This window comes from Strigops habroptila, chromosome 4, assembly GCF_004027225.2.
Source record: "Strigops habroptila isolate Jane chromosome 4, bStrHab1.2.pri, whole genome shotgun sequence".
NCBI classification, from domain to species: Eukaryota; Metazoa; Chordata; class Aves; order Psittaciformes; family Psittacidae; genus Strigops; species Strigops habroptila.
The window spans coordinates 37,234,614-37,252,085 of record NC_046358.1 but is presented as its reverse complement, the minus strand read 5'-3'; the positions used below and the strand labels follow the sequence as shown (position 1 = coordinate 37,252,085).

Sequence of the window (17,472 nt, the reverse complement as noted above, 5' to 3'; positions counted from 1 at the left end):
GCTTAGCTCACCATATGCCTTCCCTTCTGCCATCACATGGGCTCAGTTCCCTGTGCAGACAAGGAAGAATCAGATTAAATTAATTCCTCCTCCACTCCTCCCCAGCCATCAAGGCAGCTTTCTAAGTATTTCTGCAGTGCACGTAGTTTCAGGTTTACGTCTTTTTAGGTAGTGACTTAACGTGGGAGGGAATCCAACACTCGACCTTTCCTTCAGTTCCTCCAAAAGAGAGAGATTCTCTCTTCCATCCCAATTTCATAGCTCATCAGGTGGCTTTCCTAGTACCCATCAAACAAACAATCTTTTCCTCTTTTCAGAATCAATATCTAGGAATATTCGCTTCACCATCCATCCCATGCCACAAACACTTTAAATCTTTTTTAACATTATCCTTAGAGGCAGCTGGAACTTCAGCCTTTGCAGACACATCTCATCACCCTTTGCAGGGCATTTCCTTTTGCTGAAGACACTGATAAGATGTGAAAGTTTTTCTTGTGATTAAATGGGATTTCTATGTCCCCCAACATCGAGTCTTCAGCTGTGAAACCTATGAGATCTACAAACACACACACACGTATATATCTACATCTATATATCCACAGTCAAGCTGTTGTCCGAAGAGAACGGAAGAGTTGGACTGGAATAGCCAACTGAAAAAACTGCTGTGTTAACTGAAAGGCAACAGAGCGGAGATAATATGACCAAATTTTAAAACAAAATCAAGTATATAGGGCTGAGCCCAGCAAATACTTTGGTAGGTGTTTAGCTGTAATTTCTCCATTTATTGCTTACAGCCTTCTTCAAAGCCAAGACCATCTCTGACCTTGTGTCTATAATAAAGGGTATGTGTGGTGGGCTTCTAAAAGTAACTCATGTAATGTCTCTTCAGTTATATAATAAAATGGCACATATCTGGAAATATTACAGTCACATCATACTAAAAAATAAATCTGGGATTCATGACCACTCAAAATGACCAAATGATTTTCTCAGTGTAATAATTTTCTCATTATAAATATGGTTTTAACTAAAAGGGCTTGATCTCATTTCCAACTTTTTATTTATTTTTATTTAGAATTATAAAGGAAATGCCATTATACAAATAACGTGTTTCAATCAGGAGAGAAAAAAAAATCAAAGCCCAAAATCACAGGATGAAGAAAATTTTTAACTATTTCTGTTGGCATAATACCGGCAAATACAGATATCTCACAATCATAATGGAGATTAGTAGAGATGGGTGTGCATATTTGTTATGGATCAAAGATAGGATACAGTGATTAGAAGAATGACAATGCTTTCAACACTCACAAAGGGATTGAATGTGTGATTTATAATACTAATTCCACAAAACCTTTCTATGGCTGCTTACTGCACAAGGGATTCAGTATGGATTGATCACTGAAAAAAGAACAGTATTTCCTTCAGCTCAGCTGGATCAAACCTGTGCAACTAGCCAAAAAGCTTTTCAGTATTGACACTCTCTGATTTAACAGATTATTTCCCCCCCACCTGTTTACTCCACTCTTCTGGTACAGATTACTTTCCCCACAGTGTAACTATCAGGGAAATTTGTGTGCTGCATTTCCAGTGGCCATACTTCACAGTTTAGTATTTTAGTTTATAATGAATTGACTTTCTCTGAGTATTTATAGACATTTTATGTGGCAAAAATATTAAAATGAAGATGCCAATGCCCTGAAAGTGCAAACAGTAGCCTGTAGCCTGAAGGTACCTACCTCTGATTTTTTATTTACTCACAGTCAGAAGCACAGACTCAGTTATGAATCTGCCACTGGTTCTACTAGGGGACTTTGGAAAGTCATCCAAACTCTCTTTGTTCTAGCTCCTGGTGTCTAAAATGGAATAATGCTACTTGCGCATCATGGTGAAACTGTATTTGTAAATATGTTGTTATCCTTGCTAGAACTATTGCATTGGTGATAATTTTGAGCAAGCATATTGCCATTTTAAGGCAGAATAGACTAGTGCTCTGGCTGTAGTAGCACATTGAAAAGGAAATAGCAGCATCCTTGTGCAGGGGTGGGGGGCTTTGGACAATTTTGTGTAAAAAGAGTTTCTCAGCCAGCTGGAAAAGCATACCAAGGCAAGGCTTAGCATCCACTGACTAGTAACTAACCAGCATCAACTCACTAGTACTAACTAGATGTAAGCCATAGAAGAACTAGCAAAGTAGTTATGCTCCTACTTTCCTTTTTTCTTTAGGTAACTGCTATTCAGCTTTCCAAGGACTCTTTCTGGCATTTTCTGGAGAGCCCATACCAGACTGTACATACTTCCCATGCACCATGCTGTCCTGATTTCTGGTTGCCCAGACAAAGGTGACTATCGGAAACACCATTAACTCCTCCTGACCATGATCCAGTTTCCTCCCAAACCCTGTAGGGCGCTATGTGCATTTCAGACTCACTCCAGCATGAACTTGGATCATGGCAATGATGTGTGCTGCATGTGGGACTTCCTACATGACATGGACTTAGCTAGTTTAGGAGGAAAGAAACTGCATTTTTTTGCTTTCTCTAGCCAACTGAACAATGTTTTAATGATCACTTTTTTAAAAGAAAAAGAATTTCCTAGTAACATTAACAGACTAATACCATAGACAATACAATTTATATGATATTAGAAAGCGGAGTGATCTGGTAAGGCCTAATTAAGAAAAATAATAATGTGTACCCAAGGACTGAACTTGTACAAGGTTTTCCAAAACTAGATATATTTGCTAAGTATAAGCATTCATCCACTGGTTAAATTTTGGACTTTGCAAGCTACAGGGGCAGGGCTTACCTGTTTAACTAAATACCTAATGTTAATAAAAAACCACCTTCAGGCTTCGAGCATCATTGTGTTCATTAAGGGAGGGGTACGTACTAATGATAAATACCTGGGGAAAGGGGAAAAAGCTTTCCCTGTTTTCCTGTGTATCAGAGACAAGAATCTCTGCAGCTGTCATCTCTGGAGCTCAGGCTGAGGATCTAGAGGATACAATGGCAACACTTCTGGAATTACTCCTAAGCAATGTGTGTGGCTTGGTAGGGAAAAAAAATACAGCATTTGGGATTTCACTTGACATCTACTCTCTTGGGTGCTTACTTCCTTTGCTTACAAGACCTAGAGTCTTTCTTGCAATCTAATTACGTTCTCCAGGAGCTAGTCCCTGGTCTTCTGCAAGCAAAACTGACACACAAGAGATACAGTAAGACAACACAACATACTCGTTCTAAATTTTACCACAACTATTAACTTAAAGAGGAAACCCATATCTAAGGATTTTTATTTCTTCCTAAGATTTTTTTTTTTTTTTAATGGAAATGATTCTTGTCATTCAGCAGCTTCTTACTAGAACTTTCTGATGCAAATACCTCTTCACACGCAGAGGCTTTTCTTCCACATCCCACTGTGACTCCCACAGAGAGGAACTGTTCTAGATAAATGAAATTGTTCAGGCTTTACTTACCGTTTAACTAGTTTGAAATGAATCTGTTCTCTAGGCTTATAGATGCATTAAACTGCTAATAGGATTCACCTTCAATGGGGCAATTGAACACTTCATTCCTGTTCTGAACCGCTCTAATGGCCTTGGATAGCTAACGAGAATCCTTCAGCACAGATCAACTACTTGATATTCCACGTTCTCATCCTCCAACTACCCTGGAATTCCTTCTAGAGAGAGGGAGAAGCAAATTAGACACCAAATACATCAGTTATCAGTTTAATCAGTTATCTTGCTATCAGAAGAAGAAAACCTGTTATTAATTGGGATGTAATATGACTGACTAATGTATTTTTAATCTTCACAAGTTTTTAGTTGCATTAGCAAGCTAAAAGTTGGTCATCTAGCCCAGTGTAAGAAGTATTGTTTGTTTGCAAGAAGTACACTGGCTACCCTTCGAACTCCACGAATACAATCAGGTAGGGAAAAAAAATGCTACAAAGCTGTAGCTGAAATCTACAAAGAAAGGAGAGGATAATAGACATTTGCCTGTTAGATCAATGTAGCCTTTCAATCGGCTGAGTGCCATATTTGAATCCAATATATGCAGTTAGTCCCTACAGTTCCTTGTTACATAGATGTTTGGGACCCAAACCAGAGAAAAAGACAAAAAAAGAAAAAAAAAAAAGGACTTTATTTTTACCCACTGTAAGAGGCTCCAGTGGATTACAAGTGTAATTTTGTAAACGGTTGCAGTCCAGAGATTCATGGAAATTCCAGTGCTTTGAGTTGAGATTATGTGCAGGAAACTATATTTGTGGTTTGATTTTCCCCTTACTGTTATAAGCTGCTTCACTCTGCCTGTGTTCTAGACAACCAGCTGTCCTGGGAGCCTGGTCAATATGACCTTGTAGGGTTGTGCCATAGTTATGATCGTCGTGATAGATTCACTTTGACTTTTCATGTTTTCTTTTAACTTATTTTTTTTTCTTTTTTCTTTTTTTTTTTTTAATTTTTTTTTATTTCTTTCCTGAAGTTTGATGATTTTTGGCACATTTTATCACCCCTATATTTGTTGGACACTGTAATGGTCATATATTTTCCTGGTCCACTTACACTTCATACTTTGTGTGTGAAAAGAACTACTGTTAAAATTTAACTTTCACCAGACAGCTGTCAAGTGTGTTTGATACCTCTGTTCTCTGAAGGACAGGCTAGTAAAACTGGAAAACATGGGGTTAGGATTCCTCTCAGAGAACTGGTTTCAGACTTTTTGCTCACATTAATACTGCAAAGCTGGTTGGTTTATGGAGTCTGAAACAGACCCTCTCCTGTTGAGATGGGTCTATCCTGTTGCAGGCAGTCCTTAGTATTGTAAATAAAATCCTGATGACAGAAACTTTATTGGTGATGTTAAGCAAGTCACACAGAGCAGAACTGGCTTTTCATCTCCAAGCTGACTCTTTGAAAATTAGGAAAATTAGTTTTACGTGAAAAAACGTGTCTGAAATTGCGTCTGGGAAGTGGCTGCATTGCATGGTACACAAATTCCCAGCCAGGATGTTTGTACATTTCGTTTCCAGGGCAAAACTGACTGTCAGCAGAACAGGGTTACCTTACACAGGAGACAAAGGGGCCTGAAAATGGAGAGATCCGCTCGCCCACACCGTGCCCTCCAGACCCCGGGGCTCAGCTTGCGGGTCTCTGACGACGCGTCCGGGTGACGCTGAAACTTGCGGGACTTCAGATACAAGCTCACTCAAGGGAGCAAATCCTGACTAATGCCCTCCACACAAACGCCTTCACATCCAGTCCTCGCAGGGCGGAGGTCACGCCTGCTCCCGAGCGATGCTGCGGGAAACCCGGTGTGGCATGGCCCTCCCCGCCGACAGGGGGCGCTCGCTAGGGGTGGCAGCCGGCGCCGCCTGCTCTCTCTCCCAGCGGGAGCTTCGTTGCTTGGATACGGAGCGCGGCTTTCCGCTGCCCTCCCGCTTAGTAGGGAGCAGAGATAGCTCTTGTGGGCTCCACGGGCCTGGCTCCTCGCCGTCCCCGGGGCCGCCGGCGTCTTGTCGGGTGGGGGAGGACGAGCAGCCTTCCTGTGCGGGGCTGTGTTGGTGCGTGGCGGGGGTGCGGCTCGGCCGCGGAGGCTGTGAGGTACTTCTCTGAGGGGAGGGAGGCCCTTTGCCTGCTCGATGGGGAGAAGTGGGGCTTGGGGAGTGGGGGAGGTCACTTTTTTGTAGATGGAAGGCTTTTTGTGGTTACTTTAAGAAAGCATTGCACTTTATTCTTTTTCAGTTTTTTTGCTCTTGTGAGTTTCTGTCCAAGTCTCAATTTAAGCTCCCCTAAATAGAAACAGTTCAATTGTTTCCTCAGGTAAAATGCTAATAGCTATTGCTGGTGCTTAACTGTACACGTTCAGAGCAGTCTTGTTAAAGTCAATGGGGGCTTTAGCAAAATGAAGTAGTCGTTGCACGATTGGGTTCTGTGTTGGTATATAAAATACAAAACCTCATTTCTGTTTGAATTTACAGCCTGCATACAGTGGGAGAAAATTGCTAGAAAACATGAGCACTTTGGACTGAGTTATGTGGGAGAGCTGAATATGATTAAAGAATGTGAGACTATATGCAGGGAATCTCAGTGGGATAGTCTGAAGATCAAACAAGCAATAGTTACTGCTCCTAGGAACGTGAGCATTTAGCCCTTATTGGAAGATTTAACACCAGATCAATCGCATCAGTTAAGAACATTATCCTCTCCAGAGGTCGAAGAATCCACATAAGCCTGTCATGAATATAAATAAAAATATTCCTAATTAATTCATTGGATGTTCTGAAGTTCACAGAAAGTTAGGATCTCTTCTGAAGTAAGAGACATGAAAAAACAAACCCCTCATGTCAGAGTGATGGCTCAAAGAAATAAATCTGCGGCAGAGGACAGTGCTGACAAAAATCGGGGAAGTTGCTGTGAAAAAGTTAACAGAGAAAATGCCACTTGTAGTCATGAAAGTACAGTTGTAAAACTGCCAGTAATAGCATCATTTGCAGGTACCACTAAAAAAATCCTAATGGTCAAGCACCCAGCACCACCTCAGAAGCCAAGTTACTGCAGGTCTAATGTTCATGTTAATAGCTTCCCTATCTCATTGGAAAAGACAAAAGCTGTTAGCAAAGTAAAGGATAGAGTGCATATGCTACAGATGGATCTGCAGAATTTAAAAAGGGATAAAACTGGAGAAAGAGATACTGCGATTATAGATAGTGATGAATTTAGCTCTACAGAGTCTGATACAAGTAAAAGCTCTTCAAGAAAGGGAAAAACAACCTGGAAAAGCTGTAAGAAGCGAAGCAGAGTGATTTCAAAAGCAAAGCAGCAAGATTTAGGTGTTGGATTGGGAAGGGTGCTGAGAAAAGGAAGCAAGCAGCCAAGTGTGAGGTCTGCTCAAGAACAGTTGGAAGAGGCAAGAGATGTGACTAGACCAGACACTTCAAAAATATATGAGAACTTCCAGCAGAGCAAACCTGAAGAGCCTACTTCCACACCAGCATTGCCTGTGAAAGTGGTTGCAAGGTCTATTGATGAAATAATTGCTTCCCTGCAGTCTACTTCTCCATCTCCCTCAGACCAGATGATCAAAGAACTCCTGGAGAGTGTTCTTGGCCAGAACTACAACATAAAAATGGAAGTAGGTGAACCAGAACAAGAGCAATATTTTTCTCTTGTGTAAATATTACTTTTACAAGAGATGTATATTTTTTTCCAGCTCCTACAATGTGTTACAGCACAGAAGCCAGACAAAACAAATCAATAAAGACAGTAATGTATCATAGAATATCCTTCATTGTTTCTTCTGCCAGTTTTTTTTTTTAAATGTGCTTTAGAAATGAAAATGAGCCAATATCAAAATATATTAAAATATAAGTTATTTTGGGGTGTTATTTTTATTATACTGCTTATAGTTTAATACATCTTTTACTTTAATCTCCTTTCCCTTTTTTTAAGATGATATAGTCCAGTCTGACAGATGAAAAAATGCATTAAACGCATTTGGGATCATGTTGGAAGTATTGCTTCTTTTAGTTATTGTTTAGCATGTGAAAGATAAGACAAATTCTTTATTGTTACAGTTAAGTAGATCCTGTAAGCAGCTGTAAGAGAGTCTTTCCCATTAGTTGCATCAAAAAGTAACACTGGACATCAGGTAGATGCTACAGAAAACTTTTCTAGATTTTCAGCAGAGGATTGCTGATTAATTTGTTGACTAATAACTTACTATTAGCTGTCTTTTTGTCCTCTCCTAGCAAGACTGATAGTTTTGTTCTAGTTCCAAAAGGGTTGAACATTATGTCACAAAAATCACTATCACACTTGGTATTTGTGCTAGCACTTGTAAGGGATGCTGTAGAATGAATAGACCCATGGACGGTGAGCTACTCTTTCCAGCAGCAGCTGCCTCTGCAAGGAAGTGTGGAAGACTGATGACAAGTATATGAACCTGTGTTTTAGGAGATGATAAAGAGCATTGTGTCCCACAACTATCAAAATGCTACCTTTTATGATCAAAAAGTATCTCTTGTAGAATGTACTTACAGTACCTTACATTACATTAATGTGAGATTGTCTGTCTTTTGATTAAATTAAAAAAAAAAAAAAGAAAAAAGAAATCCTGAACTTAGTTAATTTAAATGTGTAAGTCCATGCAATAGTCTGAAACTGCATTTCCAATAGACTTATGTCCTCTGATTTGATTTTCTGCTGAGAGCTGTTTGTGTGGTTGAGGCATTCACACTGTCTCCCACTCCATGTATATTTTCTAGTGTATTTCAATTAGAATTGAAATCAGAGAAGACTCCTCAGTGTGGCAGCAGTGAGGTGATCCCTCTACATTTCTTGACTTGTATTTTAGGAATCTAATAATTAGTGACTGTTCTCTTTGGTTGAAATTTGTCAATTGGTTACAAGAATACTTCAGGCAGATGGGAAGAAGGCTAAAGAAGATCCTGGACCTGGAAAACCATTTTTTGTTCAACTTACTAGAAATAATTATTAGTGGTTGGTAACGTGCTGAGTTGCATGGTCTTTCTTATGCTTTTATAAATATGTCTTATGTTCTAGGTAAGATTTCCAAAGTTTGTCCTCTAGCAAGTCCTGAGACTCTAAAATTGGAGAGAATAGATTTACTGTTGTTTGAAGTGGGAGCTGCTGGGCTCTGAGCTTTGAAAATCTGACCTCTGGTGTACTGTGACGTTTAATTCTTTATTTCTAAAACTTACATCAATCAGATTGAAAGTAAAATGAAATTTTGAACTTAGTGATGACTTTCTGGTCCAGTTGTTTGTTGTTTGATGGTTGGGTTTTTTTTTTTTTTTTTTTTTTTTTTTTTGGACATTAGTGAGGATGAATGAGACCCTGGCTGATTACATTTTTTTTCTTTTTTTTTTAATGAAAGGCATTTGCAGCAGGTGTCTTTGAATTGAAATGACCCTATAAATAGGATGCAGACTCTAGCATTTCTTTATTATTATTATGCATGGTTTATTTACTTTACAGTGAGCTTCAAGTCTTGCCTTCTGTAATGAAGTAAGAAATGTATTCTTTTAAATGAAATAGAAATACTAGGAAAAGAGCAGAACTCCTAAAATGAAAACAAGCTCTCAGAATTAAATGTGTTTTTCTTTTCCTATTAAAAGAAGATTCTGCTCTCTTTATCTTTTTCTTGATCTTGCATTAATGACTGGTTAGCATTGATAGCTTATGATACTGCTGTGGGGGCTGACTGCTGGTTTTGGTCCTGCATTGAAAAGAGTATTATCTGGGGAATGGAATGCCAGCTCGGTGGGCATTAGTACTTAGTCCTGTTTCCTTTGAGGGAAATCAGTTGTGAATAATGATTCCTACAACATACAGTTTCTGCTAAAATGTAGATTTTTTATTATAAAAATAATATAGTTGCCAATGCCTGGAGTAATTTTGTTGTCTTGAGGATTGTTGCTACCCCTAAAGTATATTGAGTTTTTAAGTTATATGTCGGATTTAGTATCCGTAGGAGGGTGTTTATATTCATTTCAGAAATGCATTTTCTTGATGTTCAGCTTTCTTGAATCTGCAGCTCATTTTTAGTTAGTTACTGTTTTCAGCAGATCAGTTCTTTGATATCTGAGATGAGCTTGTGAGAGCGGTAACTGAATGAACAACTTTTTTGTTCTTTGAAAAATAATATAAAATTTGAATGCTTCTATTAAATAAGGACTATACAGTGCACCATACTAGTAGCAAGTCAGCATAAAATATATTTTAGTTTTAAAAAACCATCTCTAGCTCTCAGTAGCGAGGCCTTGAGAAGATTTTCTCTGTAATGCATTAATACTCTCAAAAGTGCTTTGATGGAGACTAATTACTGTTAAAATTAAAGAAGTGATAGACTTGTATTTGCGTTATATCTATAAGTAAATACAAACAAGCATTTCCTCATAACTTTACAGTATCTCAATTATTTGTTCTGTGTGTTCATTATAATTCAGCTGATGCAACCATTGCGCAAGAGACCATATACTGCTTCCTGATAAAACAGTATTTTTAATAGACTTATTGAAAATATATATTTTTTTCCTTTAGGTGTTACAAGGTGTATTCTAAGTATCATGGTTATGAGCAAGAGACTTCAATTTATTTTGTTATATTTAAGTGGTGAAAATCCTTACTCTTCCTGTTGGTTTTCCTATTTTCTGCTTACATGTGGCTCATGGAATGATCTCATGGTCTTAACATCTCATTAAAATGTAGCTAAATCAAGACCACGATGCTTTTTTTTCCCGAGTTTGCTATTACGTCCTTAATTCAGGTGGCACATACTATTGACTATGCTCAATACGCTTAATCATAGCAAAGGCTATGGCACTTCCTGCCACTTGCTGAAGGGAGCTGCCCAGTCTTCAGGGATGGACACTACTACTCTGGGATACGTGGGTTTTTTTTTTTCCTAGAAGAGTTAACTCATATTACTTTAGATTTGTTTGTTTTTTTTTTTTAAGATGTCTTATATCCATAACCTTGCAAGAAACTGCCTAGGAAGAGATGTTAGATAGATGATTTACATGTGACTTCTGAAGTATCTCTGTTTATTTCTTCAAAGTTACCAATGCAAGTATCTAATTAAAAACAATCCAATCGTGCAGTTTGTTACATTTTCTTATGATCCTTAGGCCCATATAATTTATGCTTGTCCTAAAAATGCTACATGCTTTATGGGGCAAGATCTGTCTTTTTATCCTGAAGTCTAATAAAATGGGAGACTAAACCTCATTAGGTCAGTAAGCTGTTGTTATAACATGAGAATATTTGTTTGGTTTTTTTTTAAAATCAGATAGATTGTAATCTCCCAGAGTTTCAAACTTTGTCAAAGGGGCACAGGGTAATTAGCTGTTTGTGTATAAGTAGTTTGTATAAATTCACCATGTTAAAAGAATGTTTTAAAATATTTGTACATTCACACATTTAGATTGACTTTTTGTTTGTCATTTATCAGGGTCTTTTGTGCACTGGTCATACAGACTTTTCTTGATAAAACAGAGAGGAAAATAATTTATTTTAATACCATGAGGAATCAAAGACACACCAGATGAAACTGTTTAAGATAATTTGAGAGGTAATTATTAAAAAAAATACCCAAACCCAAACAACAACAAAAATCAATTTTCTATATGTCAGGACTCACAATGAGTCTTTTCAGCTACAAAGGATACCACAGATAAAACAAAGTGACTGAAAATGTTAAAATGTTTTGTAATGAATTACCAAGGCGTTTGGGTACCTAAATATTTTCTATATCTGTAGGAGAAAGGCTGTGGCTAACAAAACTGTTTTTTTTAAAGATACAGCAGAAGATTCTATCACAAGGTTAAAATATCAGTGCAGCTTCCTCAAGAATAGGCAGAATGCTCAAGAACAGACTCCCACAGGAATTAAGATTTGCCACAGTTCCCAACACTCTTATTTCCCAAAGTTAGATCACACTTCTTTGGCCTTGGTTTTGTTAATGCAAACACACAGCCCATAGTACATATATAGGCAGTAGACAACATGTTATTAAAATAACACAATAGCATTGTGCCTGCAATTCACCCATGGGGAGTGGACAAAAGAGAAAACACCGCACCCAACAAAGGAAAGCAAACACATAACATGTACAGGTGTCTAAAATGAAATTAAGATAATATTTGCTCATATAATCTGTTGGTTTTGACAGATCAGGAAAATCAACATGTAAAATTGTAATTTACATATTATACAATAGTTTAGAAACATAAATTGATCCAGTCTGGTTGAATGGAAGGCTTTGTGAAAATTTCTCTTTGATTTTATAAATTGAATGATAAATTGCATGGGGAAAGAATTACAGTTGGCTAAGATGGACTATAATAATTAATTTTCCATGGTAATCACCATGTCGGAAAATATGCTTTTGTTGCAAAGAAAGTTGTTTGGTATAGCTTGAGAAGATAATGCTGAATCTGTTTCTTTTAGTCTTCAGTTGTACTACGTTCCTCTACTTTAGTTCCTTGCTTTCATGGTGATGAAAAAGTAATAAGAATTGTTTTTTCTTAACCTGTCCTTTCTATTAAAGGTAGATTAAATTATTAAGGCTTTAGTTAAAAGCAAAACACCAATGTGCAACTTCATAACTTTTTATTGCTTTATAGTTTACTTTCTTGGGGTAGTATATGCACCTATTGCTTTGTGTTGGCCTGGAGACTACTCCTTTTTTCCTTTTCATTTTCTAATATGCAAGGAAAAATATTATAGCTCAGAATATACTTCTTGCTTGGGATTAGAGTTAGATGCAAAACATCGAAGGCATTAAAAAAAAAGTATTTTTAGATTGGTACGTGGACAATCCATTCAATGGGGTAAAAATTCTACTGTGTGGGAGATTCTTACATTAAAAGAGCAAATGGAAGGTTGCAGTGCCAGCAGAGGATTTTTTTTCATGACGTCACAGACTGTTTCTAACACATATTCAACTGATAGCTTTAATGCATTTTTGCATCAACTTGTGGCTCTGAAATATTTTCACTAGAAATATTTAACATTTCTGTAGCAGTTTTAAAGAACTGTATTCTAAAATGAAATGTAGTTTAGATGTGATATTTCTGTTTGTTACTGTTATCTTTAAAACTTGGTTCCCCAAGCCAGTAAATGGCACAAAGGGTAAAGTACATGTGTGCTGAGTTACGTATATGTATGCTAACCAGGTGCTTAGAAAGCGCACTGTCCTTAAAACTACCACCTGTTTTGAGACTTCTTGCTGCATTTTATTTCTGTTTGGTGGTTTTTTCTTTTTTTTTTTTTAAGGGGACTTGCTGAACTGTCCCTTTGATGAGAAAGAACAGTATGTATGGGAACTAAGAACAACTTCAAATTTTGTAGTAGCTTTTTGCTAGTGGACCTATTATAATTTTCTTCTGTGGAGAAAATGATTAACTGAAAATTACACTCATCTTTTAAACTTCTTTCCTATAAGCAGTTCCATAGAGAATTTATTTATAGTAAAGAGTTAAGTATGTGTGTAAATGCTTGCAAAAGATGAACCTAAGATAATTAGGTTTTCAATGTACTTTTTGTTTTTAAACTAATTTGTGACCCAAACTTTAATTTATGCATTTATATTCTTTTGGCGTTGTTTTGTTCTCTAAGGTGGTATGAATAATATATATGTATATTTTTTTAGCGTTCTTGTTTGACACTAGTTTTCTGCTCTCGCTTGTACAACAGGCACCAACTGAACATGAGGAAATGAAAACTGAATCTCAAGTCCTACCAAGTTTTCACCAAGCAAGCCTGGTAACATTCTGCATTATCTAGGAATGTTAAAATACTAAGTTCATAATGCTTCTGTTTGCTTGCAGAGTTGTAAAGATAGGTAGTTCATATTTTAAACTGATAAAACTGGGAAGGAAATGAAATAGTCCTTGAAAACATTTTGGTAGTTCAAAAATCACAAGTATACCTTTATTTTTCTCTCTTTTGTGTCTCTTGTTCATTCCTTTTCTTATGGGGTTTGATTCTTCAACTGCTGTATATAAAGAATTTTGCTTTTATTGAGTAGCATGTCAGTTAGGGCAATGGAATCGTATGACATTAATTTGTATTCATTATATGTTAATGTCCATCATTCTATGCCTTTCATTCAAAGAGTTTAGAAAATTTAAATATTTAAACTTAGATATGTTTTGTGGGTTGCTTACTGTTTAGAGGCATCAATGATTTATTTGCTTTAAAGGATCGTAGATGTCATTATAATTTTCTGCTGTATGTTTCTTCCTACATTTTGCAATTTCTTCTTACAAGTGCAATGTAGAAGAAATAGACCAGATCTTTGATAAGAAACTTCTATAAATATTATTATTTAGTGTTAGTCATTTTACGTCCTTTGCCTATTACTATGTTTATTTTTGGAAATCTAGTTAGCTGTTGAGGAAGTATTTGGCTCAAGATAAAATTGATACAATATTCTGGGTGCTTCATAATATGCATGGATGATAAAAGAATAATTACATATAATAAATATTGTTCTGAGTTAGTTGTCAGGGAGCACAAAAGTGTTTGTAAAAAAGAATTGTATGTTCACCGCTTACATAAACTTTTTCCCCTTTCCCTCAGAAGACACCAGTAGTTCAGAAAGAATTTCAAGCAGCAGAAAATGAATCTCTACCTAAAGATGACCTCTTAACATATAAGAAGCAGGTAAGCAGGTGTTTAGTACTGTTGTGACATAGTATTAGTTTTCCCATGCTTAAGGTTTGATTCTTTAGAGCATACAGAGATCTGCAAGCTGTTTCCTTACCACTTGCCCTTTAAAAGAAGGTTTTCTATAAAACAGGTCTTCATACTGGTCTTGCAGCTTAAGGTTAGAGGAAAAAACAAATTAAGGTTCATTCGGTCAGATGCTGGGTTAGGCTTTTCTTTATGAGATTGGAAAGAAGATTACAAATGAAACAATGTATAAATAGAATCCTAATCTACATTTAACAAGTGGATGCCTTCCTGGAAAATGGCATAATGCTCAATATCCTTTTGCTTTTGCGATATTTCACATACACATGAGAAAAACTGTCATTCTGATATCAACTCTATAAAACTTAGCTTTTTAGTAGAGGAAACATATCGGGTTTATAGAGACAGTACCACAGAGGACAAATTTGCTGCTAAGACCAAATAATGCCTTTTCCCACATGTTGTCAGTTTCTACTGTTCTGGTAGTTCAAGGCTATAACCAGATACTAAAATAAAATCTTAACCTGGTTCCTTCTGTAGCTTCAATGTAAAGAATTACTTTGCCTTAAAGTTATTAGGTATGCTTATTGTAAAACAGAATAACACTATTTATTATGTTTACATTGGTATAATGAGAAGGACAACCAAGAATGAGATGTTTCCATCAGGCAATGTTATGTGCAGATATAGGATAGCCTTGACCTAAACTTAAATGAGATGAACATGAGGTTGGATAAGCTACATGGGAAGACAGATACAGCTGTTGAAAAGGAGATAAAGGGATGAAAATGAAAAGACAAAGACACATGTGGGATGCTTGTTGATGGCCCAATATTTGCAAATATATTGTTTCAAGGTCTAGTTATTGTAAGGCAGAGGTCTAGGTAAAATGAGAAACCTTCTGAATGTCTAAGGGCCTTGCTTCAGCTGTTTCTTCAGCTCTTCCTGCTGGCTATAGTTTGGCCCTGAGTGTGTCTCTTCAAGCTGCAAGAAGAAAAGCATAGCGGTAGGCATGCACCTAGAATTCTAGAGCATTAGCAACCAACTCTCCTGATCAATTTTAGGATAACGCAGAACCAAAGATGCCCACAGCTTACCCTGAAGAGCTAAGGGACAGGGGAGCTCTGAGAATGGCTCACAGGGAGGTGGCAGAAACTTCCCATTGGTCCTGGCACTGCGTTCTGCAGTGGGGCTACAGTAGGCGTGAGGTAGAGCCCAAAGTGACCTGGTGATGCTGGCCTTGAGCAGTTCCAGTTGGCAGGCATTCTTCTACAGCTAAGGATTCATATTTCTTAGCAAATTTAGTGTAGCAAAATTATTTGTTAGGTGTATTAGAGTTCTTCTGTTGAAGAAAATGGATGAAAATGAAATTCTATTACTTTTTAAAGATTCTGCTAAATTAGAAAAAAATATTGTGCTTTGAAATTTTCTATGTAATATTTGTCTGTCTATAGGTCAGAAATGTTTTTAATCCTTCATTAACTGGAATCTCATGTGCCATTTGTACTTGGCTATAATATTTTATATAATTAATATTAATTATGATGTTTGCAGGTAGCTTTAAGAGTATACTCTGCAACATCAGTTGATCTGTTGGTTACTAAACTAAATATGCTAAATGATGTGTAAACAATACACAGTACAATGTCATGGATGGTAATTTTTATAATATTCAAGGATATAGTAAGATAATTTATGACCTCTAAATTACATACTGTTTGCCAATAGAGCGGTTTCCCAGTTATTTAAACAGTACTGGGGTACTGTGATGTTTTTTAGGCAGAATTATTTTGGGCAGTGTGCTGCTTCTGTAATGCACTGGTGGTACTGTTGCAACAACACACATCAGTGCATCTTCAGTGATCTTACAACACAAAATAGTTTGCAATATTGGCACCTCAAAAAAATAACATATGTTTGGTTCTATTTAACCCAAGTACTATGTAATTTAAATATATTATTTAATTCGAAAGTGCATGCTTTCACTTTTACACACAGGAATAAATAATGGAGAAAAATTTTTAAAAAAAGAGAAATGGTTTTAAGAGACCATATGTATTAGCTAAATGCTCTATCAAATTGTTAGCAGAACTATTTCTATAGAGAGTGAAGGTAATGTACTGTATATTAGTATTTCTATAGAACACTATTAATTTGCATGTGTTTGTGACATCTTATTTTTGAAATTATGTTGCTTTGCTTAGTGGGCTGCAGGGCCCATCCAATTTCAAGATTAATTGATTGATTGTAGAGATGAACTTGCAAATTTGGTTATACAGAAAGTCAGATGAAAAAATGCAGCTATTTGCTTTAGTTATTGTAATTTTGTTACGTCTGTAACTGAATTACATAAATATTTTTATTAAAATGTTGTGTGTTAGCACACTGGTATTTTTACAAAGAAAACGAAACAAAGTATGACATTATACACATTTAAAATGTCCGCCTAATAGTGTGTTGCCTCATGTTCTCTGGTTTTAGGCTTAAAAGAACTTCCCTCTACTTAGTATAGTCTCCATAATTCACCAGCAAGAGAGTGTTGAACTTTCCCTTCATGACCTGTTAGACAAAAAAAACAATATGACAGAACTTTGGCTTATGATTTCATAGTAGTAGCTGCTGTAATTTTAGTTTTGGAGGTTTTCATTAGCCATATTGGTATCTAAGACATGCACAAGTATTGATGAGTATCCTCTGTTACTTTAGATATCACTTATGTGGCCTTTTTTTTTTTGTTTCCCGGAATTATTTAAGTATCTGGGCATTCCAAAAGCTGGTAATGACAATGCATCCTATCAGGTTACTTTTTTTTCCTTGAAACTGGACAAGAGATCATAACAGACTTGACTTGACATTCAAAAGCAAAAGTCATAGTCTTGTATGTCACTCATTTTAATGATAAGTTTTCAGGTAGATATATTAATTTCAAACCTTTTTGTATTTTTTTTTTTTTTTTTCCTGTTAGCCTATTTTCTCTATGTAAAATTTTGGTTGACTTCCAGTTTCTCTGGTAAACAAAATATCTGGCTTTGGTTCTTCATATTTTTTCACGTATGTGCTGATACAAACAGTGGTGTTGGTTTCAAAAATAACAATACATTAAACCATTTTAATTTTGAATAAGCAGTTTCAGAAGGTAGTGACTCATTTATATATCTTTCATGGTTCTCAGTATCTTTTACTTGGTAATTAGTATTCTTATTCATGAACTATAAACTTCCATAATTTTCTCATGCAGTGATTTT

The 17,472-nt window shown here is 36.4% G+C and overlaps 1 protein-coding gene across 1 annotated transcript in view; it reads left to right on the top strand.

The window, feature by feature from the left end:
• The first annotated feature begins 5,979 nt into the window (after nt 1-5,979).
• Nucleotides 5,980-17,472, top strand: part of TTC6 (tetratricopeptide repeat domain 6) — a 65,452-nt gene continuing 53,959 nt past the window's right edge. Inside the window, exons 1-3 of the mRNA XM_030482227.1 lie at nt 5,980-7,139; nt 13,226-13,294; nt 14,114-14,197. Coding sequence (XP_030338087.1) covers nt 6,330-7,139; nt 13,226-13,294; nt 14,114-14,197 — 963 coding nt within the window. The 5' untranslated portion in view covers nt 5,980-6,329. The remainder of the gene's footprint in view (nt 7,140-13,225; nt 13,295-14,113; nt 14,198-17,472) is intronic.